This window comes from Molothrus aeneus, chromosome 15 (assembly GCF_037042795.1).
Source record: "Molothrus aeneus isolate 106 chromosome 15, BPBGC_Maene_1.0, whole genome shotgun sequence".
Lineage (NCBI taxonomy): Eukaryota > Metazoa > Chordata > Aves > Passeriformes > Icteridae > Molothrus > Molothrus aeneus.
Window position 1 is genome coordinate 560,757 of NC_089660.1, and position 25,194 is coordinate 585,950.

A 25,194-nucleotide genomic window follows, 5' to 3' on the forward strand; every position below is an offset into this window, starting at 1 on the left:
AATAAACCTCCTAAGAATGATAAATGTGAGATTTTACACAGTCCCAGGCTGCTCGTGTTTCCATCTAAAACGTTTTGGAGCCAGTGCTTGCATTCTTAGTTCTCAGAGGGAGCGAGGGGCTGGTGGACTGAGTGCAATTCTGTTCATTTCCGTTGACGCTGTGCTGGGATATGTGGATGAGTCTCAGAGCCAGCTGCTTTCTGGTTCGGTTTAAAAAGGATGTCAGGAGCCCTGAGCGCAGAGCCAGCACGTCTCCCCCGAGGCATTCAGCTGTCTCTGAGGTGGCATGGCTGAGCTGGACTCACCCTCATCTTGCAGCTGCTGCCACCTTTCCCACCTGGGCACAGAGCACGCTTTCAGCTGGTCGGGGTGTTCCTGCACGAGTACTGGCAGAGGGCACGGAGTGAGAGCGGGGCTGTGCCTTGGAGGTCGCTGTGCCACTGAAACCCCCGCAGGCAGACCCAGCTTCCCTGCTCCACACACGGGAAGTCTGCAAGAGGGAAGGTCCAGGGGCTGTGGTGTAGTGAATTGTTTTATCCATTCCCTTTGTGTAGTTTTAGGAAAAAATGTCCTTCTCTGAGGAGTCTCCATTGACCAGTGGAGTTCCTTCCCCGGGTTTGTAGGCAGGGAACCGAGGATGGGATTTCAGGGCAGTTTTGGAGGGAGCACAGCTCCTCCTGTCAGGAGAGGGCAGCCGGTGCCTGCAGCTGGGCTGGGAACTGCCGATGGATAAACCAGCAATGGAAACTAAGCATGAAAACCAAACTCTGCTGGGCAGACTGACAGAGAGCAGGCACAGCTGTGAGCCAGCAGAGCTCTGCTGGCCTCCCTGGGATTCACAGGAGAATGCTTGGACTGGGGTGAGCTGCAAATCAGAGCTGGGGCTGGGCGGCAGAGGGGGTCTGGGGCATGGTGAGCTCTGAGTTCTGCTCTCTGTTACATAGACAGTGTTTCATGCATCTGAAACCCATGAATCCCACTTAAGATATTTACAACAGCCACATCTGAGTGGGAGGGTGGTGGGAAGGGGCTGGAAGGAGCTCATGGGCAGGAGGTAGCTGACAGGTGACCAGAGGAAAACAAGCAATGAGGAGAAGGGAGGTTCAGTGCCCTCACTGCAGAGCCTGGGTGACTGCAGTGAGGGCAAAGCCCCTTCCATTGGCTCTTTGCCTTCCAAATCACCTTTTAGGCTTCTGTGTTAAAGTTCCTGGGCTAAAACCAATGAGAAAAGCAAGCAAGCAACCACCCTAACAAAAAATCTGAGTGACCCCCTCCCCTCAAAGGCAGCGTGAACCATCAGCCGGGAGCTGACTGATTCTGATTTATGGTTTCTTTATCCTGAGGCAGGCAGGTAATGAGGCGGTGTTTGATCTCTGGGCTTTCCTGCAGCCCTGAGGAGACCAAAGCAAGTGTGACTCCCTCCGATAGCTGCACGCTTCCTGCCCTGCCGCCGCTCCGGTGCTGCAGCGCGGGCAGCGACCTGGGGAGCGTCGGTTCTGCGGGGGCCGCGGAGCCGAGCACCTTTCCCGGCGCTCGGGCACCTCCTGTCCCCTGCTCGGGCACCTCTCCCCTGCTCGGGCACCTCCTGTCCCCCTGCTCGGGCACCTCTCCCATGCTCGGGCACCTCCTCTCCCCCTGCTCGGGCACCTCCTGTCCCCCTGCTCGGGCACCTCCTCTCCCCTGCTCGGGCACCTCCTCTCCCCCTGCTCGGGCACCTCTCCCCCTGCTCGGGCACCTCTCCCGTGCTCGGGCACCTCTCCCCCTGCTCGGGCACCTCCTCTCCCCCTGCTCGGGCACCTCCTGTCCCCCTGCTCGGGCACCTCCTCTCCCCCTGCTCGGGCACCTCCTGTCCCCCTGCTCGGGCACCTCCTCTCCCCCTGCTCGGGCACCTCCTGTCCCCCTGCTCGGGCACCTCCTCTCCCCTGCTCGGGCACCTCTCCCCTGCTCGGGCACCTCTCCCCGCGTTCAGGCGCCTCTCCCGGTGCTCGGGCACCTCTCCCCGCGCTCGGGCAGCCCTGGGGCTCGGGGTCCCTGAGAGGTGCCCGCAGCTCCCGAGGTGCCGGCGGTGCGGGAGCAGCGGCCCCTGCCCGGGGGGAGGGTGCAGGGCCGGGCGCCGAGGGAGAGGAGCAGGAGCGGGGAGGAAGGCAGGCGCGCGTTACCCGCTCAGTTTGCCGAGATGCTGCTGTAGCTCTTCTTGATGGGGAAGGTCAGCTGCCCCGAGAGGTCCAGCGACAGCGCCTTAGGGTGCAGAGCCCGGCGCGGGTGCAGGGGGCTGGAGCCCAGGCGCGGCGAGTACAGCACCAGCAGCTCGGGGCCCAGGCGGGGCTCGGGCAGGAGCCCCTCGGGGCCGGGCTCTGTCCTGCTGCGGGCCAGCCTCGGCGAGGGCTGCAGGCTGTGCCGCTTGGGCGGCGGCGGGCTGTGGTTCTGGAACCTCACCGTCTTCACTTGCTGCAGCGAGAAGGGGCCAGGGTCAGGTGGGCGCTGCGGAGCCCGCCCCGCCCTGCCCTGCCCTGCCCTGCCCTGCCCTGCGGAACCGGGGGATGCGCTCGGGGGGCGGCCGGGCCCCGCGGGGCTCAGCGGGCCCGCAGAGCAGCCCAGGCTGATGCGCGTTGGTGGCAGAGAGCCCCGGGGAGCAGCTCAGCAGTGCCGGCAGCTCCTCCAGACCAAGGAGCTGCTCCGGGAGCGGGAGGCACCAGGAGCTGCTGCCCTCGCAGAGCCGCGGGCTCTCTCTGCTGATGCTGAGCTGCCCGGGAGCTCTGGGGCTGGCTGGGCTTCTGGGGGCATGTGGAACGATTTGGGCACGTCTTTGGGTACTGTAGGAGAGGGAAGCTGTCACAAGGGCAATTTTCAGAATGATTTTACCTTTATGAAATTTCTTTCTGGCTGCCAAAAGGGAAAGAAATTCCCATTCTAAGTGGCTCCGCCCAAGTGACATGAGGGAGATGGGGGAGTTCTGCAAAACTCTGCCTGACACCAGTTCTGTGGCATTGCTCCCAAATTCACAGATTTTTGCCCAATTTATGACCTCAGAAACGTCTCGAGATTTGTTTGCGACTGAGCTTGGTGACAGGGACAGAGCCCCTGCAGTCCTGCCTTTCTTCAGAGCTTAATCTGAACAGCTGCTCAGCAGCACCAATACCCGATTTCCTAAGGCATGTGTCAATCGCCCCGATTTCTATTGGAAGAAATTGGTGAGGATGGAGCAAAGGCCCCGGGGGGTTTGGCTCTGGCTAGTTTTGGCTGCCGCTGGGGTTCCGCGGGGATGCTCTGGGGCAGGGGGTTCTGTACCTTCTCGGCGCTGTTGCGGGAGGTTTCTGGTTTCACCAGGATGGACGGCGGGGCCGACGCCGGCGGCTTTGGAGCGGCCTCGCTCTTCACCGAGGGGTCTTTGGCGTCCAGGATCACCGAGCTGCACACGGAGGGGCTTCGGCTCTCCCCTGCCCTGACCAGCAGCGCCGGTGCAGCCTCATAGGAGGAGTTTGGCTTCGCTGTCTCGTCCGTGCCAGCGCCGGGGGGGCTGTGCGGGTAGAGCTGGAAGTGCTGAGCTCGCCCCGCAGCCGTGGGGCGCCTGAGGGAGCCGGTGATCTGCACGGGGGTCCCCGCCTGGCCCGGCCTCTGCAGGGATCCGTCTGGGGAGCAAGGACCACGGAAAGGCGTTCAGTCAGGAATCCAAAACGTGCAGAGAGAGCAGCGGTTATCGGCAGCCCCCACCGACAGCCCCGCTCACCGCAGGCTGTGGGGCTGCGGCTCCCAGGGACCACCCCGTGCCCGCCCCTGTGCCCCGGCACCGATTCCGGCTGTAAAAGCTCTGACAGTGGCCCCTGCCACGGCACTGCTGCCTCCGGGAGCTGCTCTGCTGCCAGAGCTGGGAACGCACACCTGGCTCCCCAAATACTCCTGGAAGTGTATTACAAAACAGAGTGTATGGGATGAAGATAAACCGTGCGGCCTCCTTGTAGAGAATATAACCACCGAGCTCAGCACAAAGCTTCGCAGGAATTTCTCCATGCTGAGTCACATCCCTGGAATTCCCGAATTCCCCAGAGCCGGGGCCAAGCGGGGCTGAGGGTCCATGAACCGCAGCACTGGTGTGCTCTGGGGGATGTGTTCCCGCTCCCCCTGCTCCCCCTCACTCACTCCAGGGGGATGTGTCCCCACTCCCCAGAGCTCACTCACTCACTCTCTCTCCCCCTCACTCACTCCAGGGGGATGTGTCCCCACTCCCCAGAGCTCACTCACTCACTCACTCACTCACTCACTCACTCACTCCCTCCTCACTCCAGGGGGATGTGTCCCCACTCCCCAGAGCTCACTCACTCACTCACTCACTCACTCACTCACTCACTCACTCACTCCCTCCTCACTCCAGGGGGATGTGTCCCCGCTCCCCAGAGCTCACTCACTCACTCACTCACTCACTCACTCACTCACTCACTCCCTCCTCACTCCAGGGGGATGTGTCCCCACTCCCCAGAGCTCACTCACTCACTCACTCACTCCTCACTCCTGGGGGATGTGTCCCCACTCCCCAGAGCTCACTCAATCACTCACTCACTCACTCACTCACTCACTCACTCACTCACTCACTCCTCACTCCTGGGGGATGTGTCCCCGCTCCCCCTGCTCCCCCTCACTCACTCCTCCTGGTGCTGCCGCGGCCGCGGCGCAGCGGGGCCGGAGCCCGGCCGGGGCAGGGGATGGGCACGGGCAGCAGCAGCGGCCGCAGCGCTCGGCTCTGCCGGGGGCCGCTCTCGGACACGCTCCCCTGCGAGGACAGCGAGGACGTGGACAGCGTCCATGAGGTGTACAGGGAAGGCATCTTCGAGTCGGAGAGACTGGATTTCCTGTTGGAAAAAAGGGCGAGGGCTGCCGGGTGCCATCCCACCTGGCGAGGGACCCCTGGCCCTGCCCAGTTCTGGGGGGTCCCTTGTCAGTACCGGGGGGATGCCTTGCCATGGGTTCTCTGTGGAAACAAGAAAACCCCAAGTTCTACGTGCTACCCCCTTCCCTCTCCCCGTTCATTTTCACGTAAGAAGTGCCAGACCTGAAGAGGGGGCAGACGTAGTTGCTGGGGAAGAGGCCGACCCTGCCGGTGACCAGGGACATGCCCCGCAGCCACCCGTCCTGCTCCTTGCCGAAGACACGGACCCCTTCTCCCTTCTGCAGCTCCAGCTCGTCCGGTCCGTGCGCCGCGTACGAGTGGAGAGCCACGCACCTGGGGAGAGAGGCTGTGAGGGGAGGCAGAGCTGCCCGGGCAGGGCGGCTGCAGCGCCCCGCGGCTTAGCCGGGCAGGGGAGGAGAGGCTGGCTGTGCCTGGAGCTCCTCAGTTTAACCGGGCAGGGGAGGAGAAGCTGGCTGTGCCTGGAGCTCCTCAGTTTAACCGGGCAGGGGAGGAGAAGCTGGCTGTGCCTGGAGCTCCTCAGTTTAACCGGGCAGGGGAGGAGAAGCTGGCTGTGCCTGGAGCTCCTCAGTTTAACCGGGCAGGGGAGGAGAAGCTGGCTGTGCCTGGAGCTCCTCAGTTTAACCGGGCAGGGGAGGAGAAGCTGGCTGTGCCTGGAGCTCCTCAGTTTAACCGGGCAGGGGAGGAGAAGCTGGCTGTGCCTGGAGCCCCGCGGAGCTCTGGTTTAACCGGGCAGGGGGAGGATGTTCCTGAGCCCTTCAGCCAGGGCTGCATCGAACGTTTGTGGAGAGAACTCGCAGGGAGGAAGGAGCCTCAGGCCAAAGGGGACATGGACAAGAGAAGGGCCAGCAGGAATAGAGAACAAAGCAGCTCATGAGGACGGTTTCTGTCCCAGAAGTGCCAGCCCAGGGTGACAAATGCTGGGGAGGAGGAAACTGCTGCTCTGCACCTCACACAGCAGTGCTCCACCAGAAACACGGATCAGGGCCTGACAAGTACCTATCCTAAGGCAAAGCTCTTGAAAGAGCACAGTTATGGTGTCGTGTTCAAGATAGCATCAGGCAGCTCTGCCTTTGAAACCAGAGGCCTTGGATCTGCTTGCCTGGAGCATGACCAGGAGGTGTTGGAGGCCCAGGGAAGAGCACCACTCTTGCCCTGCCTCCCTTCCTCCCTCCCTGCCTCCCTGCCTCCTTCTCCTTGACTGGAGCACAAGGACAGGAGTGGCAGCCACTGGAGGCCACGGAGAATGGACAGAGCAGGAGGTAGGAGGAGGTACATGGCTCCACTCCAGGGTAGTGAGGAAATCAGACTAGAAATTAGTCTGAAATCCCCCCTAGACCTCTCTTGTGATTCTGGGACTGGGACCAGGAGCTGAAGCTTCGTTCTTCCCTCTGAGCCACGTGTGAGCACACAGCAAAACAGCAGCAAAAGAAATTTCTTTTGTATTTTTCAAAACTTTTCCCTATCTGCTCCTTAAAGAACTTGAATTTGTCTCCAGTGTAACACATTTAATTGCACTGCTGTTTTTTTCAAGGGGAACGTGATCTGCTCCAAGAATCAATGAGTTACAGCCCAGCACCACAAGTATCAGGTGTTATTTACAAAACAAACAATGGATGGGCTGTTGGGATAGCCAGGGCTACCCCAGAACTCTCAGAAGGGTTTCTCTCTCCCTGCAGTTCAGCACAAGCCTCTGAAGGTGTGAGCTGCTGGGCCAGTGTGTGTGAGGGGCGGCTCCTGGGGCTGGCACAGCCCAGGGGGCTCTGGGTGTGCTCAGGAGCTCTGGGTGTGCTCAGGAGCTGCCCAGCTCAGGCTGCTCAGGGTCACCTGGAGGGGAGGCCCTGCAGGGGCTGCTCTGACCCTGCCCCTGTGCACACCTGGCAGCTGGTGCCACGCTCTCACACCACCCTTCTGCAAATTATTTTAAGGCCTTGGGAGTTCTCTTGTCCTTTGGATTATTTGTGTGCTGGAGTCTTGGCTGACTGATGATGGTGTGTGTGGGTCAATGCACCAGCATTCCCACGGCCTGGCCTGCACCAGGGGTGCTGAGTGCTGTGTAAACAGTGTGTTGTGATGCTGCTGTTATTTCAGATGCTTTACTAAATGCCAGGGTGGTGAATCTTACGTTGATGTAATCACCATAGAGCGTTATCTGCAAATTTTAACTCTATGAAAGTTTTCAGAAATTGGATTGTTCAAAACACCAATGGCCATGAGGGTTTCAGGATAAATAACTAGAGGCACTTAAGGAGTAATTAGTTTCTTTACACTTAAAAACCCCTAAAATATATTGTCGGCAAACAGGCAGAACTGTTTCTCCACAGAACCTGCAGTGAGGCAGAAAGATGCACTCAGCTGTGGTATCTCTGCCACCCTGGCTTGGACCAGCCAGGGACATTCCCACACGGATCTGCCCTTGGATCCCAGCTGTGCTCTGGTCTGTCTGCACCTCCTGCCTGGCAGGAGCAGGCTCCTGCTGAGGCTACAGCAAATGACACCCAAACATCCCAGTTTCCTTACGTACAGGTAAGCTGGCCCGTGGGGCTGCAGGTGGGGAAGGGTCACGATGGCTGCCGGGGGCCCAAGTGCTGCTGGTGTGGGGTAGACCTGTGGGAGAAAGGAAACAGAGAAAACAAAGTATTGATCTGGTTATCAGCTTTCAGCCACTGGAGGACAGTAACCCTTGACTGGCTTCACCAACCCTTCAAAAAGCCATCAGAGACTTTTCAGGAAATGGAAGAGTCTGGAGCATTTGACTTAGAAAAAGACCAGGCAGCAAGAGGAAGACTCAGAATCACAGAATCGTTTAGGCTGGAAAAGACCTCCAGGATCATCGAGACCCTGTGATGGATCCCCACCTGGTCCTTTCCCCACTGTCATTTTGCACCTGCAGGGTGGCACCAGCCACCACAGTGTCCCCTCCGGGCTCTCTCGGGGTCTCTGGTGTTCCAGGGAGGAACTGCAGCCCCGATTCTGAGCTACCTGTGCCTCGACCTGTGCCTTGCGCTGTGCCAGAGGGTGGCTCCTTGTCCCTGCTGTGCCCCTGAGGCCACGAGCAGCGCTGGGCTGGTCCCACTCCCTGTCCCTCCTCATCTCCCCGCTGGGCTGATGGCGATGTCCCTTCTGTCCCTGCTGCCGGGCCGTCCCTCCTGTCCCGTCTGTCCCTGCTGCCGGGCCGTCCCTCCTGCAGCTCAAAGCGTCCCCGGGTGAGCAGCTGCCAGCAGCGGCTCCTTCCCGTCCGGACCAGCCCGGCCCTCGCTCAAAGCGACGCCGCGGCGGGGCCTGGCCGTGCCCTGCTGTGCCCTGCGCCGTGTGGCAGCAGCAGCAGCGGCCCCTGTCCAGGACGGAGCTCCGAGCGCTGGTGGCAGCCGCAGCAGCGGCCCCTGTCCAGGACGGAGCTCCGAGCGCTGGTGGCAGCAGCAGCAGCGGCCCCTGTCCAGGACGGAGCTCCGAGCGCTGGTGGCAGCAGCAGCAGCGCGGCCCCTGTCCAGGACGGAGCTCCGAGCGCTGGTGGCAGCAGCAGCAGCGGCCCCTGTCCAGGACGGAGCTCCGAGCGCTGGTGGCAGCAGCAGCGCGGCCCCTGTCCGGGACGGAGCTCCGAGCGCTGGTGGCAGCAGCAGCAGCGGCCCCTGTCCAGGACGGAGCTCCGAGCGCTGGTGGCAGCAGCAGCGGCGCCCCGGGAAGCTCCGGGCAGCGGAACGCGCCGCGCTTGGATGTGGCGGCAGCTGCGCTCTCCAGCAGCCACCACAGCATCTAAATGATGCAAGCTGGGGCTTTAATCTCATGTTCGTTTCAAATCTAATTTCTAGTGGTCATGTCTGTGATGCGGTGCTGGAGCACTGGCTTGGCAAGGACCTAGGGAAAAAGTAAAGTGACTCACCCGCCCTGGTGCTCCCCAGTAAATTAAATTAATTAAAACACCCCAGCAATTCCAGCTTCTGTCTCGGACCTGGAGTAGCAGGTCAGCTTCAAACCTTCTCTGCATTCCTCATTTTCTAGTCCAGGCAGGATTGGACCAGGTGCTCATAAAGTTGACTGGAAATTATAATCTTGTTTTATTAATTACCATAATCAAAATTCTTGAAATTTGGATATTTGGAGTTTGTTTTTTTTTCTGCATTGGAACAAAATGACCAGCCTTTTCTGCATTGGAACAAAAACCAGCCTTTTGCTGTTTTTCCTGATGGAACTGTGTTGAAATGTCCCCTTCTGGGTGGAAAGCTCCACGTTTTTCATCCCTGTGTTCCCTGTCCCTAGGAGCAGCCATCACTTAGAGCATCCTCAAAGCTGCCTTTGCATTTGCAACATTCAGGGGGGAAAAAAGATTGGGAGAAATATTTTCGAGTCACGTACAACTGATTTCAGCACTCACTTTTGCTGATCTCCCACGAGTACCTTGCAAGCCCTTGTAAGTACAAAGGGTTTAATTCCCTGCCTCTCCTGAAATCCCTCTCTTGCTCCATCTCCGTTTCCAGCGTGTCACCAATGTGACCCCGGCACTGCTGACGCAGGCAAGGCCCTACTGGGACTCTCCTGGTGGTGAGGGGAGCCCTGCCCATCCCAGCACGGGGCTCTGGGCACTGGGCCCTGCCAGCTCCACATTTGTGACTCAGGAAAGCCGGGTGTGCTGGGGGCAGCTGTGGGTCCATCAGCTCCCTCCCCGAGCTCAGGGCACAGCAGCAGCTCTGGGTCAGAGCCAGCCAGGATTGCCAGCACAGGGAATCGGCTGGGCTGCGCTGGGAGGAGATTCCAGCGGTGAGAGGAGGGCGTGGGTGCCCCGCTGCCCTCCCCCCGTGGCCGCTTGCACAAGAGGCACATGCACAGACACGGCCACCGCAGCCCTGCAGACCGGTTCTGGCTCCAGCTGAGCTTGGCAGCCGAGGGGAAGCGGGAGCCGGGGGAGGAGGCTGGGGCAGCGCTGGGAATTCCCTTTTATGGGCCGAGAGGAGTCCGACCTGCTGCTGGTGCTGGCAATGCCAGGCAGGCAGGTCCCGCGGCGGGAGCCCTGCAGCTGGCGCGGCCCCTGTGCCCTGCCTTGTCCAGGGGCTGCTGCCTGTCCTGGGGTGCAGCCCCTGCTCCCTCGGCTCCCAGCCACCCTGGCTGGGCTTGGGAAGGGGTCTCAGCGTTGCAGCTCAGTCATTGCAGCCCAAACCCAGAGATGGAAAAGGAAAGCTGCATCCTGTGCAGGCCCAGAAATGGCACAGGTTCCCCTGCAAACCTCTGGGAGCAGCACTGCTGATTGGAAACAAGAGATTTCCAACCCTGCTAAGGCCAAACTATAACATGTCCCCTCTCTCATTTCTGCTCTTGGCAGTAGTTCACACTGAGAGTTTTGGGTGAGATCCTTTTGGGGTGTGAGACAGGATACAGTTCCAGCTGAATTATGGAACTCCTGTTTCATTTCCCCTCTGTAACCCAGGATATCACATCCCAGCTCTCTGCAGGCTGGTGCCCAGGACAAAGTGCCTGCTGGGTTTTCCTGCCTGGACACGGACTGCCAGGGGCTGGGTGACTGCTCTAAAAAAGGTGGGAGCAACCTTCACTATGAAAGATGCCATATAAATGTAAAAACCCCCTTTTTCTCCCATATCAGATATCTGTGAAGATTCTGTGCTCAGATCTTCAGCCGGAGAGGGAAGAAGGAATGAGACTGGGGCGGCTGAGTTCCAGAGGGTCAGCCTGGGTGTGGAGCTCAGCGCCAGGCTCCCTGTGCTCAGGATCAGCCCGGGCTGGGGCTGCGCTGCCTTACCTGGAGCGGGGCGGCGCAGGGCAGCTCGGTGCTCTCGCAGCTCTGGGTGGGCACGCTGGGGTTGCTGGAGCTGATGAGCACGGGGGGGCTGATGTGCAGCGCGGGCCGCTCGGCGTGCACCATGCGGTTCAGCGTGTTGAGGGCCGTGGTGAGCGAGAACTGCCGCAAGCTCTTCCTCCGCGCCTCCGGAGCCTTGGGCAGCGCCGCCGGCTCCGCTGCCTGGGCCTTGGCCGGGCGCAGGGACGCGGCCCGGGGCGGGGGGGACCAGTGGCCCTTGGTGGCCTGCAGGAGCTGCTGGGCCGCGCTCGGCTGCAAGGGACAACAGGGGACACGGGGTTCAGGGGCCACAGCCAGCACTGCCCCCGATGCTCTGCTCCCTTCCCTCTGGCAGCCAGGGCTCAGGTGGCGTTACCTTTACCAAGCTATCTTTAATATCTTGGGGCTCTGTCATTTCTCTCAGCTGGTGTCACTGACAAACTCGGGGTGTAAAATTCTCGATTCAAAGCTGACAGCAAAATTAAAAGTGGTTTTTAAAACTTGTGCTAAGACAAGGGACTACTGAGGATGAGTCCTTCCCCCCAACACACTCCTCATCCAGAGCTTTGGCTGGCAGAGGTGCTGGGAGAGCTGCACTTAATAACTCTAGCTCTGAATTAGAAGGGATGTTTGGACTCATCACCCTTTCCCTGTCTGTGCTGGCACACGTGGGTGCATCTTGCAGCTGAGGGCATGGCTTGGTGCTGCTTCCATTGAAAAACTCCCAGCTTGTCAAGGACTGGGTTGATGAGGGAGAGGCAGGCCCTGAGTTTGCATACGGGCAGTGTTCACTCAGTACTTCTTGGAAACTGCTGATCAGGGTGTTGGTAGCAAAGGGCATGTGGTGACAGCGTTTTTCACCACCATGGGTGCCACAGGAATTAATCATGATTTACTGCTGACATTAATGAATTGCAAAACTTGGGATTCTCACCCACTCGTGGCAGGCAATGTGCTCGATGCCGGGGATGGACAGGGAGACCATGGCAGGGGAGGTACAGGTGGCTCTCAGATGTTGATATTTTACAACAGGGGCTGGTTTCTCATTTCCCCTCTCCAAAATAAGGCTTAAAGCCCACAGTGTGTGTGTAGCTACACATGTGCCATGGCCATCCTGTCATTTCTGTGTGTGAGCAAACTGGAAATGTCTTTCTGCCTAAGTCCCAGAAGACATGATAAAATGGGGCACAAACTGCATGTCAGAGCCAGGAGAGCCTCGTGTCTCCCACAGTAGCCCTACCTTTGCCTTCTCTAGAATTAATTTCTAATTCCTTGGTGGCTGTATGTGTCCCTTAACTAACTTGTGTCTCTCAATGCCAGACTTGAACAAGTCATTACTGAAGCTAAAATGATTTCATTAAATGAAAAGACATTAAAAACTATATTAGAACTCCAAATAAGATGTTTTGCTTGCGTCCTCCTATAAAACAGCCACAAAGCAGAGCTTGCTGTAATTATGGGCATTACAAGTATTAATTTTATTTCTAGGAACTGGTGCCGGTGCCATGTACACCCTGCATCTCAAGCTAAAGTGCACAACACAATTAATGTCTAGACCAGTGCTGACAGAATTCTGCCAGGGAAGGGAGGCTGGAAGGAAAATTCTGCCAGGGAGGGGAGGCTGGAAGGAAAATTCTGTCAGGGAAGGGAGGCTGGAAGGAAAATTCTGCCAGGGAAGGGAGGCTGGAAGGAAAATTCTGCCAGGGAAGGGAGGCTGAGGAAAATTCTGCCAGGGAAGGGAGGCTGGAAGGAAAATTCTGCCAGGGAAGGGAGGCTGGAAGGAAAATTCTGCCAGGGAAGGGAGGCTGGAAGGAAAATTCTGCCAGGGAAGGGAGGCTGGAAGGAAAATTCTGCCAGGGAAGGGAGGCTGGAGGAAAATTCTGCCAGGGAGGGGAGGCTGGAGGAAAATTCTGCCAGGGAAGGGAGGCTGGAGGAAAATTCTGCCAGGGAAGGGAGGCTGGAAGGAAAATTCTGCCAGGGAAGGGAGGCTGGAGGAAAATTCTGCCAGGGAGGGGAGGCTGGAGGAAAATTCTGCCAGGGAAGGGAGGCTGGAGGAAAATTCTGCCAGGGAAGGGAGGCTGGAGGAAAATTCTGCCAGGGAGGGGAGGCTGGGAAGGAAAATTCTGCCAGGGAAGGGAGGCTGGGAAGGAAAATTCTGCCAGGGAGGGGAGGCTGGGAAGGAAAATTCTGCCAGGGAAGGGAGGCTGGAGGAAAATTCTGCCAGGGAGGGGAGGCTGGAGGAAAATTCTGCCAGGGAGGGGAGGCTGGAGGAAAATTCTGCCAGGGAAGGGAGGCTGGGAAGTCTCTGGAGCCGTGGCCCCGAGCGCGGGGCTGGCGCCGGCCGGGGCCGCCGTCCCTCTCCGGACCTGTGGCACCCTGCGTGCCCCGGCAGGGGGATGGCAGGGCGGGGGAGCTGCAGTGTCGGGGCCGGGGGAGCCTCAGAGCGGAGCTCCGGGGAGCTGCCGAGCCCGGCTGGCCCGGGCGGTACCTTGGGGAAGGTCAGGATGTCCTTGCCGTCCGCCTTGTCCCGGCCCCGCAGCTCCAGGCCGTAGAGAGGGCGCGGCAGGGGCGGCTGCTTGATGACCTGCACGGAGCTGGCCGGGAGGACGCCGCTGGCGCCGTTCAGCTCGCCCAGGTACCAGTTGTCGTCCAGCTGCCGCAGCAGCGCGATGGTGTCGCCCTTGTTGAAGCGCAGCTCGCCGGGGTTGTGCCCGCGGTACGAGTACAGAGCCCTGGCTCGGGGCACCTGGGGGACCAGAAACAGCCCCTGCGTTCGTCACACACAGACAGAGCTCCCCAAAAGCACTCGTAATTAATGAGAAAAAAATGCAGAGGTCTAAGGCTCAAGCATGCATTTATTAGGATTAACTACCCACATCCTTCCTTGATGGCTTTTACTAATGAAGACAAGCTCCCAAATACTTATGCTAAGTTTGTATCAAGATGAAAAGCAGGCTGGACTTGTTTAAGAATATTAAGAAACAGTTAAGGCCTTAAATTGCTCTTCCCGTGGGATCTTATTGCCTGCTATAAGGGCTCCTCCAACACAATATCTATTCTAATGGCCCAGATATTTCTATTTCAGAAGGACTGCAGGTCACAGCCATCACCCAGCCCAGCTGGTGGCTGTCACCTGCCAGGAGAAGGCGCAGAGCAAGGTGAGTGCAGGTTCTGTGCTCCCCTGGCTCCATCCCTGCTGTAACACGTGTGACTGTGGGTTTAACCCAGCCTTTCCCTGGGTTTGGGAAGGGGTGGGTTCATGTTATCATTGTTGCAGTCTAATGTGACATAGAAGAGACCCAGCAAACCCACAAGAGATGCAGGCACGTTGTGATCCTGACTCTGAGCCAGATGAAACGACCAAGTTGCCCTAAGAGAGCTGCTGTGCTGAGCCCTGCCTGTCCCAGAGCCCGGCCTGGGGCTCTGCCCTCCCTGCAGTGAGGGCTCTGGGCACTGCAGAGCCCAACTTAGGGAAAAACCTAAATGTGAGCCCCCACCTTAGGGATAACCCAAATATGAACCCCTACCTTAGGGGATAACCTAAATGTGAGCCCCCACCTTAGGGATAACCCAAATGTGAGCCCCCACCTTAGGGATAACCCAAATATGAACCCCTACCTTAGGGGATAACCCAAATGTGAGCCCCCACCTTAGGGGATAACCCAAATGTGAGCCCCCACCTTAGGGATAATCCAAATGCTGAGCCTTCCACCTTAGGGATAACCCAAATGCTGAGACTTCCACCTTAGGGGATAACCTAAATGTGAGCCCTCCACCTTAGGGATAACCCAAATGTGAGCCCCCACCTTAGGGATAACCCAAATGTGAGCCCCCACCTTAGGGATAACCCAAATGTGAGCCCCCACCTTAGGGATAACCCAAATATGAACCCCTACCTTAGGGGATAACCCAAATGTGAGCCCCCACCTTAGGGGATAACCCAAATATGAACCCCTACCTTAGGGGATAACCCAAATGTGAGCCCCCACCTTAGGGGATAACCCAAATGTGAGCTCCCCACCTTAGGGGATAACCTAAATGTGAGCCCCCACCTTAGGGGATAACCCAAATATGAACCCCTACCTTAGGGGATAACCTAAATGTGAGCCCTCCACCTTAGGGGATAACCCAAACGTGAGCCCTCCACCTTAGGGATAACCCAAATGTAAGCTCTGCTCTGCCCTCCCAGCTCGGATCTCCACTCTGGCAGGCTGGGGAGCTGGGATTGTCCCCAGCTCTGGAGCCTTGGGCAGCTGTAAGCTGAAGTGCCAGTGCCCAGGGACAAGAGGCTGCTCAGCTGCTTCCCCACGAGCTCTGCCCCTCTGGACTGTCCTTCTCCTCTCTTCAGAGGCTGCCAGGTGCTGTGGCATGGTGAGGACAGTGCCCTGCAGCTTCTCCAAGCCACAGTCACCCCCTCCCACTCATCTCACAGGAGATTTCTGTACCAGTGACACGTTCCTGATTTCCTGCCTTTTTCTGTGCATTTCCCCAAATCCACCCGTGTCTGTGACCAGGCTCAGGCAGGACTCCTGCAGAGCTCCCTCTCTCTCAGCCACTTCTCAGAGGTCAGGAAGGTACAAGCAAGAATTTCAACATCAGTTTCCAGAAGTGTGGAAAAGATCGAATTTCCCATGGGAATAGTTAAGTTTTTGGAAAGAGGGCACTTCCAGCATCCCCAAACCTTGATGCCTGCTAGGGAAAAGGAACCAAGAAGAGAAAAATTTTATGTACTGCTTTTACTTCAAAGTCTTTGAAATGGGAAGCAATTAGTTTAATGTTTAGTTCTAATTAAGTCATTCTCTCTCTTAATTTGTGCTCAGAGTGAACACATGTGCTTGGCTCAGTGACACTGACATCTCTGGGAGAAAGGAAACGGGGAAGGGAGGCTTGGGCCAGTGCTGCTCTCCATCAGAAAAGCGGGGATAACCTCTGTGGGGCCATGGGGACTCCCTGCAAACACACGCCTGGGCAGGTGAGCGTGCCTTGAGGGGAACAGGCTGGGGACAGCAGCTCTCCTTCAGAACCACGCTGGGACCACTGGCACGAGGAGCACAGGGCGGGGGCTGCCCCAGGAGCAACCAGAAAACAAGGGGACCTTCACAAAGGCAGAGAACAGGGCTTGGGAAGGAGGAGCAGCAACGTCTGGGATGCGAGGGAATGGCAGGATACAGCAAAGCATTGAAGGCAGCATGGACGAGTTATGGAAATGTATTACAAAGAAGAGAAACTCTGAAATGAAATGCATACCTGGTGCTACCAGGGAACAGGGAGCAAGCAACAGAGGGCTGAGAGTCTGGAATATTCTTTCTTCAGCAGGCAAAGGGATGAGACAGCAGGGCAGACTGGGATAAATACCCAGAACCCAGGTAGGACAGGACAGGTGCGTTTGTGGTGTTAGCTCTGGCCGAACACATCCCTCCACTCCCATGCATGCACGGTAGGATGAATGGGCTCTTTCTTCCTCTAACCACACTCACAACCTTCAGCTCTTCCCCTCCTCTTTAACCCTTTCCTCACACTTTTCTGCCTTTTCAAATCTCCCAACCCAAGTCAGCTTTTTCCAAAGTCTGTAGGTTTTGATACTTCCAATTTTTTAAAACAAATTCTGTTTGGCTTCTCAGATGCCGAGCCAAAAATATCCCATCAATTTCCCGACTCTATTTAGGACACAAACTAAGCCTTTACCTACCCACAGGGAGCAACTAATGTGCGCTGTCACAAAATAAATCTGCAAGCTGAAGATTTCAGGAGGACACGCAGAGTCCCTGTTTTCTAATGTGTTTGTAGGGTGGAGGAAAGAACAACTTCCCCCTGCAGGGCCAGCCACGGTGCTGGGGCTGGGCTGGGCAGCAGAGCCCCTGGGTGGGCACCCCTGGGCCAGCATCTCCCTCCTGGCTGCAGCTCTGAGCTGAGCCGAGCTGAGCCGAGCTGAGCCGAGCTGAGCTGAGCCGAGCTGAGCTGAGCTGAGCCGAGCCGAGCTGAGCTGAGCCGAGCTGAGCCGAGCTGAGCTGAGCTGGGCTGAGCCGAGCTGAGCTGAGCTGAGCTGAGCTGGGCTGAGCCGAGCTGAGCTGAGATGAGCCGGGCTGAGCTGAGCTGAGCTGAGCTGAGCCGAGCTGAGCTGAGATGAGCCGAGCTGGGCTGAGCTGAGCTGAGCTGAGCTGAGCTGAGCTGAGCTGAGCTGAGCTGAGCCGAGCCGAGCCGAGCTGAGCCGAGCCGAGCCGAGCTGAGCCGAGCTGAGCTGGGCTGAGCCGAGCTGAGCCGAGCTGAGCCGAGCCGAGCCGAGCCGAGCTGAGCCGAGCCGAGCCGAGCCGAGCCGAGCTGAGCTGAGCTGAGCCGAGCCGAGCCGAGCCGAGCCGAGCCGAGCTGAGCTGAGCCGAGCCGAGCCGAGCCGAGCTGAGCCGAGCTGAGCTGAGCCGAGCCGAGCTGAGCTGAGCTGAGCCGAGCTGAGCTGAGCTGGGCTGAGCTGAGCTGAGCTGAGCCGAGCTGAGCTGAGCCTCTCTCAGCTCGGGCTGGTTCCTGCCCACTCCGGCTGCCCCAGATCCTCTGCAAGGGATCTGTTGTGCTTTATTTAAAGTAGGTTAATTGCAAAGGCAGAAACTGGCGTGCTAATTAACCTGTGATAAAGACAAGGAGTGCCTGAGGTGGCTGAGGGCAGAGGGAGAGGCTGTCCAGGCCAGAGCACGGCCCGGGCAGGGGAGCAGGACCTGCTCTCTTCTGGTGGAGCCTTCTCCCGTTAGCATGGCCAGCTGCTTCTCCTCAGCCCAAAGCAGCCTTTCATTTTAGCAGGGTGGCAGCGGCAGCAAAATGCTCAGCCCAGGATGGCACACATGGTCCAGTCCCTTGGGCACCCTTGGCATCTGTCTGAACAGCCCAGAGAGAAAACTCTGGGAGCTTCACTTTGTGAAAACTCAGCTGAGGGTGCTGCAAGTTTGTGTACAGCATGGCTGCCCAGCAGAGAGAGAGAAACTACAGCAAAGAAACCCATTTTGGGGGTGCCTGTTACTGTTCCAATGCTGCCTCATTTTTCCTGATTTTCCCCTCTGTTTTCTCCCCCATCATGCCTGAGTGAGACCCAGGAGCCACATCAGGCTCTCAGAGAGGCCAAGCCCCAGGTGCTTCTTGCCTTGGGGTGCCTGGAGAGAGCATGGGGCAGCCCTGGGGAGAGAAGGCAGCAGGGAATGCCAGGAGTGGGGCAGAACCCCCTTTCATCAGCCCCACCTCTCTCCTTGGCCACTCTGCCAGCAGGGATGGTCATGGCAGATGCACTTCAACTCCTTGTCCCCATTCTCAGTGGATTTGAGGCCAATAAGGGAGAAAAGATTTGATTTTTTTCACTATTTTTGGCATTTGGCATCAGCTGTGCTGGGCAGCCATCCAATCCCTTTGAGTCTCCCTCTGCACCAAACAAAGATTAAAAATACGTATATGTGTGTGAGGAAGCAATGTGGGGCATCTCTTCCTAGCACAGAAATGCACCCTGTGATTGTCTGAAACGAGCTGAAATAACTCCTCAGGACTGGCAGCAGGGCACTCGTGAATTCCAGAGGAATGGCCTCAGATGGGCTTGCACTGCTGCTTTCCCAGCTTTGGCTTTCCCAGCCCCACGCAGGGAACGCCCTGGGGCAGCTGCCCCCGTGCCTGTCCCCAGTCCATGCCAAGGGACCGATCCCAGTCCGGGCGCCATGGGAGCTGCCCCAGGGAGGGTCTCTGTGCAGGACAGCCCTGGGCAGGGGATGCCTGCCCCTGGGGCAGCCAGTGACTGCAGCACAGGCCTGAGGGCACAGCCCCTGCTCCTGGCGAGCTGTGACTGGCACTGAGCACTGGAGCCGGCTGTTATCCACCCCTGACACCACAGGACGGGCACACGCTGCCTTCCTATGGAGATGATCAATGACATCTCCATCCATCCTGACTCCTGAGAGCTGCTCCAACCTCCTGCCAGACTGCCCATGTCTCCATGGCATGAATGAGCCCCATCACCTGCCTGTGTGCTCAGCTAGCACCGTTCAGGGCTCTGCAGGATCCAGGTGGATGAAAAGAGCTATTTGAATGTAAATTAATTGCCATTACAATTCTGTTTTTCTGCATTTCGGCAGAGGAGATAACTTCAGCCTTGTCACAGAGAACAAAACCTTCAAAAGTGAACTTGTCATTTCAATCTCTTCACATAATTATATTCTGAGGATTCAGACAGTTGGGTGGTTTCTGCATTATTTCTTCCCTAAGGAGAACTGTTCCTGTCTTCCAAGCACACGTAGACTGTGAGCACCAGGGAGAACAGAGCCAGTCCCTCCTGCTCACGTCAGCCCTGGAGCTCCCCCACTCCCCCCTGGGCCTGCCCAAATGGGAGCCCAGCCCTGGCCATGGCCAATGCTGGTGGCCACCTGCTCCTGGGCCATCACAGGGAGGTGCTGGGGATGTGAATTGAGTGGCTTTAGCTGCTTTTGTGCTGCTCCATCTGCACCATGGCTGGGGCAGTGGCAGAGGGACTGGGAGCTCCTACCCCCTGTGCCCACTCACAGCCCCGGGTACCACAGCATCAAGGCCCATGTCACTTCTGAACGTGGCCTGGCTTTGGAATGCAAAGGTGGCATGGAAAATGCGAGAAATGATTAAAGAAAACACAGAGCAGCTTCTCTGATGGGGAGGGTGAGAGGTGCTGAGGCAGCACTGCTGGCCCCCAGCGCCCAGGGGAACGCCTGGCCCCGTGCTGGGGATGCCCCAGGGCTGCCCAGGAGCACACGGGCTGCACGTGGCCCGCGTGGGCCACGGGGGACATCCAGGTGAGCAGGGGGAGTGCCCAGGGCTGGAGCTGGGCCTGAGCGTGGCTTGGTCGGGTCAGGGCAGAGCTGCAGGCACAGGGACAGCAGGGACAGCTCTGGGACAGGACACAGGGGACGTGGTAGGGGCTGACCCTGGGTGCCACCAGCTGGGGCTGCAGAGTGGGCACCCAGCCCTCCAGGCCCTTGGCTGGCTGCTGCAGGAGCAGATGGGCCCCGCTGCTGTCAGCAGGCCCGGGCAGTGCTTGGGCCGTGTGTCATGGGTGTGAGCTGCACAAAGCAAACGGTGCCAGCCCTCGGCGTGCCCAGTCACGATGCTCTGCCTCGGCAGCACCTCTCAGGAGAGGCTGTTTGCTGTGCAGGGAGGAAACCTGCATCCTGCTCCCTGCTGCTGCTCCCCAGCCCTCTCCCTGCTGGTTCTGTGCCTCCTGTGCTGGGAAAGGGAGTGTGGCTGGTGTGGCTGCTCAGCCAGCACCGCCAGCCCTGGGCACCATGGGCAGCTCTGCCAGTGGGCACAGGGCCTGGCCGCTCTGCAGGCCCAGTGCTGGCAGCAGGGACAGCTGTCCTGTCCCTCAGTGGGGACACTGCTGCCTCCAGCCCCGCGCCTGCAGAGCTCACAGCACGGTGCCTCCTCCCCACCCCTCCCTGCAGAGGGAAAACCCAAACGCAGGCCAGGGACCGGCCCCATGGACACAGGGACCAGTGAGCAGCAGGGTGTGAGAGGGGGGGCTCAGACCTCGGGGCTCCTGCCTGACCACAGCACTGTGCAGGTGAGCTGCAGAGGAGCCCTGCTGTGCTATTCCTGACTCGCCATCTGAGCCTGACTCATTGCCTTGGAAACAAATTAAAACACTTTTATGTGTTTGCAGCTTGGTACCTAATTTTGTAAAACCAGGGAAACTGGCTCCTGCTGCTGGCTGTGGAGGTCTTTGGGTTTCCAGAGCCAGAGGTACCACCCAGGTGTGCCCTGTGCTGGCTCTGGTGCTCACACAGCTTCTGGGCTGTGCATTGTCCATCAGCCTACGTTGACTCTCTTTGTAGTAGATAAAAGTGCTAGAACTGCATGCAGAGGGAGAAAACACACCAATGCCTGGCCCAAGGTGCCACCAGCACTGTGGGAGCAGCTCCTTGCTCTGCTGGAATGAGACAAACCCAGATGGGACACTGTGGTGGAGGAGACCTGGGACAAATCCTGCCTCCAGAAAGGCTGTAAGGCCACCCAGAATTGTGCAGCCACATGGAGCATCTCTGTGCCCAGCTGAGGGGCTCTGTGGCACAACCCCACCCACCCCAGCGGCTGCGAGGATGCTCTGGGGGAAAGGAGCCAGCAGCAGCACATCAGGCAGAGCCCAGGCCTGGGCAGCACCTGCGGGTGTGTGACACCCCCAGAGCTCCTGGCCAGCCCAGAGCATGGGACACACACTTTGAGGTCATTGCTGGGACTGCACAGGAACTGCTGGGGGCTTGGGGGGGTGGGAAGGGGGTTGGATCAGTGAGGGGGCCAGGAAACTTGCGTGCCTCTGCCAGGTGCAAACATGGAGTTTGCTTTGAACAAGAAGCTCCAGCAATCCAAGTCCTGTCTGTCAAAGGCAGAAAGGAGTTGGAGATGACTCTGGAGGAGAAGAAAATACCAAGACGCAGGCACTATCTATAGACGTCCGTGTGAAGGTGGGACGTTGGAGTGCAGAGTATTTTTATCCCAATAGAGGTGTTATCTGTCTATCTCCCATGAAATGCTGGAAGGGGGTGTTGAGCACTCAGTTCATGCAAAGAGAAAATAGCCCAAGTCACAGTTAAATCTGCGTGGTCCGTGTTTTCCTAAGGCAAGCTGTCACACTGGGAACTTTTTTCCTCTGGCTCACTGTCCCATGTTTGCTGCATGACCAGGTTCAGCACCCCAGCAGCTGCTCAGTGCCTGGATGGGTTTTGCAGGGGTCATCCTGCCCCCCTGAAGAGCGTGGGAGGCTCGTGCACACCTCAGCACACACGCTCTGCTTGCTCACCAGCTCGGCTGGGGCTGCAGCCAGGTGAGGAGGAGCTCAGCACAGGCTGTGACCACACCTGGCACATGCCAGGGGCGGCTCCTCAGAGTTCAAAGGCTCCAGCGTGCCTTATTTACGCATACACCTCCCAGCAAGTCCCTTTATTCTTAAATTCCAGACAGTTTCTTATGTGGAGATTTGGAAAATCCAAAGTCCTCCCCGCACTGCTGTTGGAGAGCTGAAGGCCTGGCCAGGAGCAGCAGGGGCAGAGCCGGGCTCAGGCCGGGCCCTGGCGCACCCGCGCTGCTCCACGTGCACACGGCCAGCACGTGCCCACACCACGGCTGCTCGTAGGAAGTGCATTCAAAAGGGATTTAAATGCCAGCAAATAAATCGCTTGGGATGGGCTGCAATTAGAAAATTCCCTGTTTTTTAACAGCTGGCTCTGGGAAATTCCTGCCTGCAAAGCAGGGCTGTGCTTGTGCCAACCCAGCAGCTCCATGGGGGCCTGCTGGCTCCTCCTGCTCACAGGGAGATGAGCTCTTGGCTCGCTGGGTGATGAGGGATTGGTTTTATTTTTTGCCTTCATGGATACTCGTGAGCATGAAGAGCAAAGAGCTGGCAAGGAAACCTCTCTGCTGAGAGAGAAACTTTGATCAAACTTGCGATGTTCTCAGCCCCAGGGAGTAAAGGAAGTTTATTTATAGAGCTGCCTTGGTGAAACCAAGGCTGGCCCCCATCCTGGCTGGGTGGTGGCTCTGGCTGCAGAGCTGTGTGAAGCACACCAGTCGTGTCTGCTTTGTAGCACTGGTGGTGGGTGATCAGCAGCCCTTGCAGGCTGGGGCAGTCTGTTTGGGGGAGCTGTGACCCTGTGCTGCAGCAGCACATGGACACTGCAGTTCCAGTACCCAGGCAGAGCTGTGGTGCGGTGAGCAGCACTGCAGGGCAGCTGCTCTCACTGTGATTCCTGGCAGAAAGAATCTGCTCTGAGGTTCACGAGCATCTGCAGGTCTCTGCTTACCCAGGTTCCTTCAGGTGACCCTGGAACTCAAGCATCCAGGGGTAGGGTGGTGACAAGTCACCCTCAGCACTGTCTCATCTTTGCACTGCATGGGCACTTTCAAATGTGTCCCTGCTGTGCTGGGTGAAGTGCTGCTGTCACTGAGTGCCAGCTCAGGGGAGGCTCCAAACCCATTAACATCCCACTGGAGTACCCAAAGCAACGTCTGGTCCTGAATGCAGGTATTTCAAACCACTAAAGCCAAAATGTGACTAATAGTTGCATTCTTCACCTCGCAGCAGAGGATTCCAAAGTGTTTTATAATTAAGTACCTAATTAAGTCTAAGAGTATTTCAGTGTAATGTGTTTTATATCCCTTCCCAGAGAGGCACAGGAGCTCAGAGGGCTGTCCCAGTGCCAGGGAGCCAGCCACAGCTCCCCCAGTGCTCACTGGCTCTGCTGATTCCCAGGAGTTTGGTCTTAAGTTGGTCTTAAAAGCTTTTGGGAGCTATGGATGGATGGATGGATGTTGCCATTATATACCAGCAGCAAGTTCCTACCTGTCCTGAGAACCAGTTAAAGAAACATGAAATGAGTGAGAGAGAAGAAAGCCAGACAAGTGTACTTGTGCTCTTTTATCCAGGGCCAGGAGAGTCCAGTTGGACAATCTACAACCTTCTCCTTGTCAGCTGCAATGCTGCCCGGGTGGCAGTGCCTGAAGGCTGTCACTGTTGCATGGTTTGTCCCCTGCACCAGGGTTTGTCCCCCAGCAGCTCCCGGGGGCTCCCAGCAAGGGTCTGACCCTGAGCAGGGCCCTGTGGAGGGAGCCCCCAGCCAAGGACCTGCCCCTGTCCCTGCCTGTGCTCCCTGGACGGTGCCTTGGGCTCAGGCTGCACAGAGGGAACACCAGGGACAGGAGCTCCTGAGGGCTGCCTGGTTTGGTGTGAGATCCATCAGATCCCTCACCAACACCACAGAGATTGCCTGTGCCAGCTCATACCCACAGGACACAGCAGCACCTGCATGGCTCCCTGGGCACAACACCTGTGCTGTGCCTCCAGACCTGCAGAGCTCTGAGCAGGCTCTGGGGCTCAGCAGCCCTTTCAGCCAAGCTGCTGAGTGTTATTAAAAGGCTTTAGAGGCAATGTACAGAGCAGTTCAGGTGAGAGAAATGGAAATCCAGGAATATAATGTGGGAAAGGTGAAGCCACAAGTCTCTTCCCTAAATTCCAACTGAGCCAAGCTCTTTTAACAGGTCTAATATCCTGTCCTCATTATTCAAGAAAAGCTTTTGTATTGTTAAAGAAAATGATGGAAAGAACTTAGAATTTTAAAATTAGCCTAGTAAATCATCCCTAGGTACAGTCATAAGTGAGTCAAATTTAAAATCCTTAACTAGTGAACTTCCAATAACTTTGGACTGAACAACAGCAGCTGCATTGGGCACCCCCTCCCTTCTCTTCCAGTGCGGGGAAACTGAGGTGCAGCTATGGAAATACCTTCTCCACCACTAACAGTTACAGCTCTGCAATTACTGACTTAATTGCTATCAGTCAAAAGCAGTGTACTGCTTGAAAGTCCAAGCACCTGAAATGCCCTCAAAAGCCAGGAAGCATCTGAAAACTCTGGGAGAAAAGAGCTGCTGGGAAGTTTCTGTAAGAAGGGCAGGCTGGCTTTGTCTCAGCCTGGGAGTCAGTTTCTGCTGTAGTGAGCTGGAAAGAGTCAAATATCACACCGAAACAGCAGCCAAATGTGCGCACAAAACACTCAGTCTCACTTCAAGCACTCTGCAGCGCTGCTAGCAGAGAAGGTTCCTGGCTCTGGGCACACAGCAGGAACCTTTCTACGCTCACAGGCAGAAGAAAGAAGTAAGAGCCTCCTTACCCCCTCCATGTGGATCCGGGGATTGGTTGCCAGCCGGTGCTGGTGCAGCTGCAGCCCCCTGGGGACTCTCCTGATGGAGGCGGGGGACGACAGGACCCCCGACCTCTGCACCGAGCCAAACCTGCTGACGCTTTGTCCGCACCTGACTCCATCCAGGAGGCGAATGAGGAGCAGGTTGGAGGGCAGCTGCTCAATGCTGCCCAGGACGAGGGTCCTGCACTCGGGGCACCGCAGCTCCTTCTGCGATTTCAGGATCCTCTGCAGACAGGGCTTGCAGAACGTGTGCTGGCACGGCAGCACCTTTGCTGTGGCGTCGAGCTTCTCAAAGCACACGGGACACTCCAACAGGTCAAGGAGAGCCAAATCATCCATCTTCAGTGCAGAGCCCCTTCAGGAGCGGGGCCGGGGCCGTCCGCAGCCCGCATCCACCGGAGCCGCCTGAGATGCCCTCCCGCGAGAAGCAGAGCCCGGGCTCAGGCAGCAATCCTGCACGGAGGGCGAGGAGGAGGAGGGAGCACGGAGCAGAGCTGCGCTGCTGCCGGAGCGTGTAACGCAGCCACCTACATCCAGAGCTGCGCTCGCAGCCAATCTGAGCGCACTCGCTGCGCCCGCAGCCCGGCTCCAAATGAGTCACCCCTGACTCAGCTGCAGCCGGGGGACGGCTCGGGGCTGCGGCCGGGGCTGAGCGCCGGAGCCCCGGGGCTGCTGGCCGGGCAGGGGTCCCGGAGCCGGGCAGGGGCAGCGGGGCGCAGGGCAGGCTGCAGCGCTCCCGCTCCGCGCAGCAGGGCTGACACGGCACGGAAAAAACCACAGCTCGGGAGATAAGAGTCCGTGATAAGCATCAGCCCCGACCTGCGGTGCGG

At 57.9% G+C, this 25,194-nt stretch overlaps 1 protein-coding gene across 1 annotated transcript; it reads right to left on the bottom strand.

The window, feature by feature from the left end:
- Window positions 1–1,930: 1,930 nt before the first annotated feature.
- On the bottom strand, window positions 1,931–24,748 carry SH3RF2 (SH3 domain containing ring finger 2). Its single transcript, XM_066559915.1, has 8 exons — window positions 24,332–24,748; window positions 13,174–13,431; window positions 10,650–10,958; window positions 7,425–7,507; window positions 5,045–5,215; window positions 4,639–4,844; window positions 3,289–3,629; window positions 1,931–2,448 (listed from the first exon to the last, which is right to left on the bottom strand). Exons 1-8 carry the CDS (start codon window positions 24,701–24,703, stop codon window positions 2,164–2,166), a joined length of 2,025 nt encoding a protein of 674 aa, XP_066416012.1. The 5' UTR covers window positions 24,704–24,748; the 3' UTR covers window positions 1,931–2,163.
- Between the last annotated feature and the right edge of the window lie 446 nt (window positions 24,749–25,194).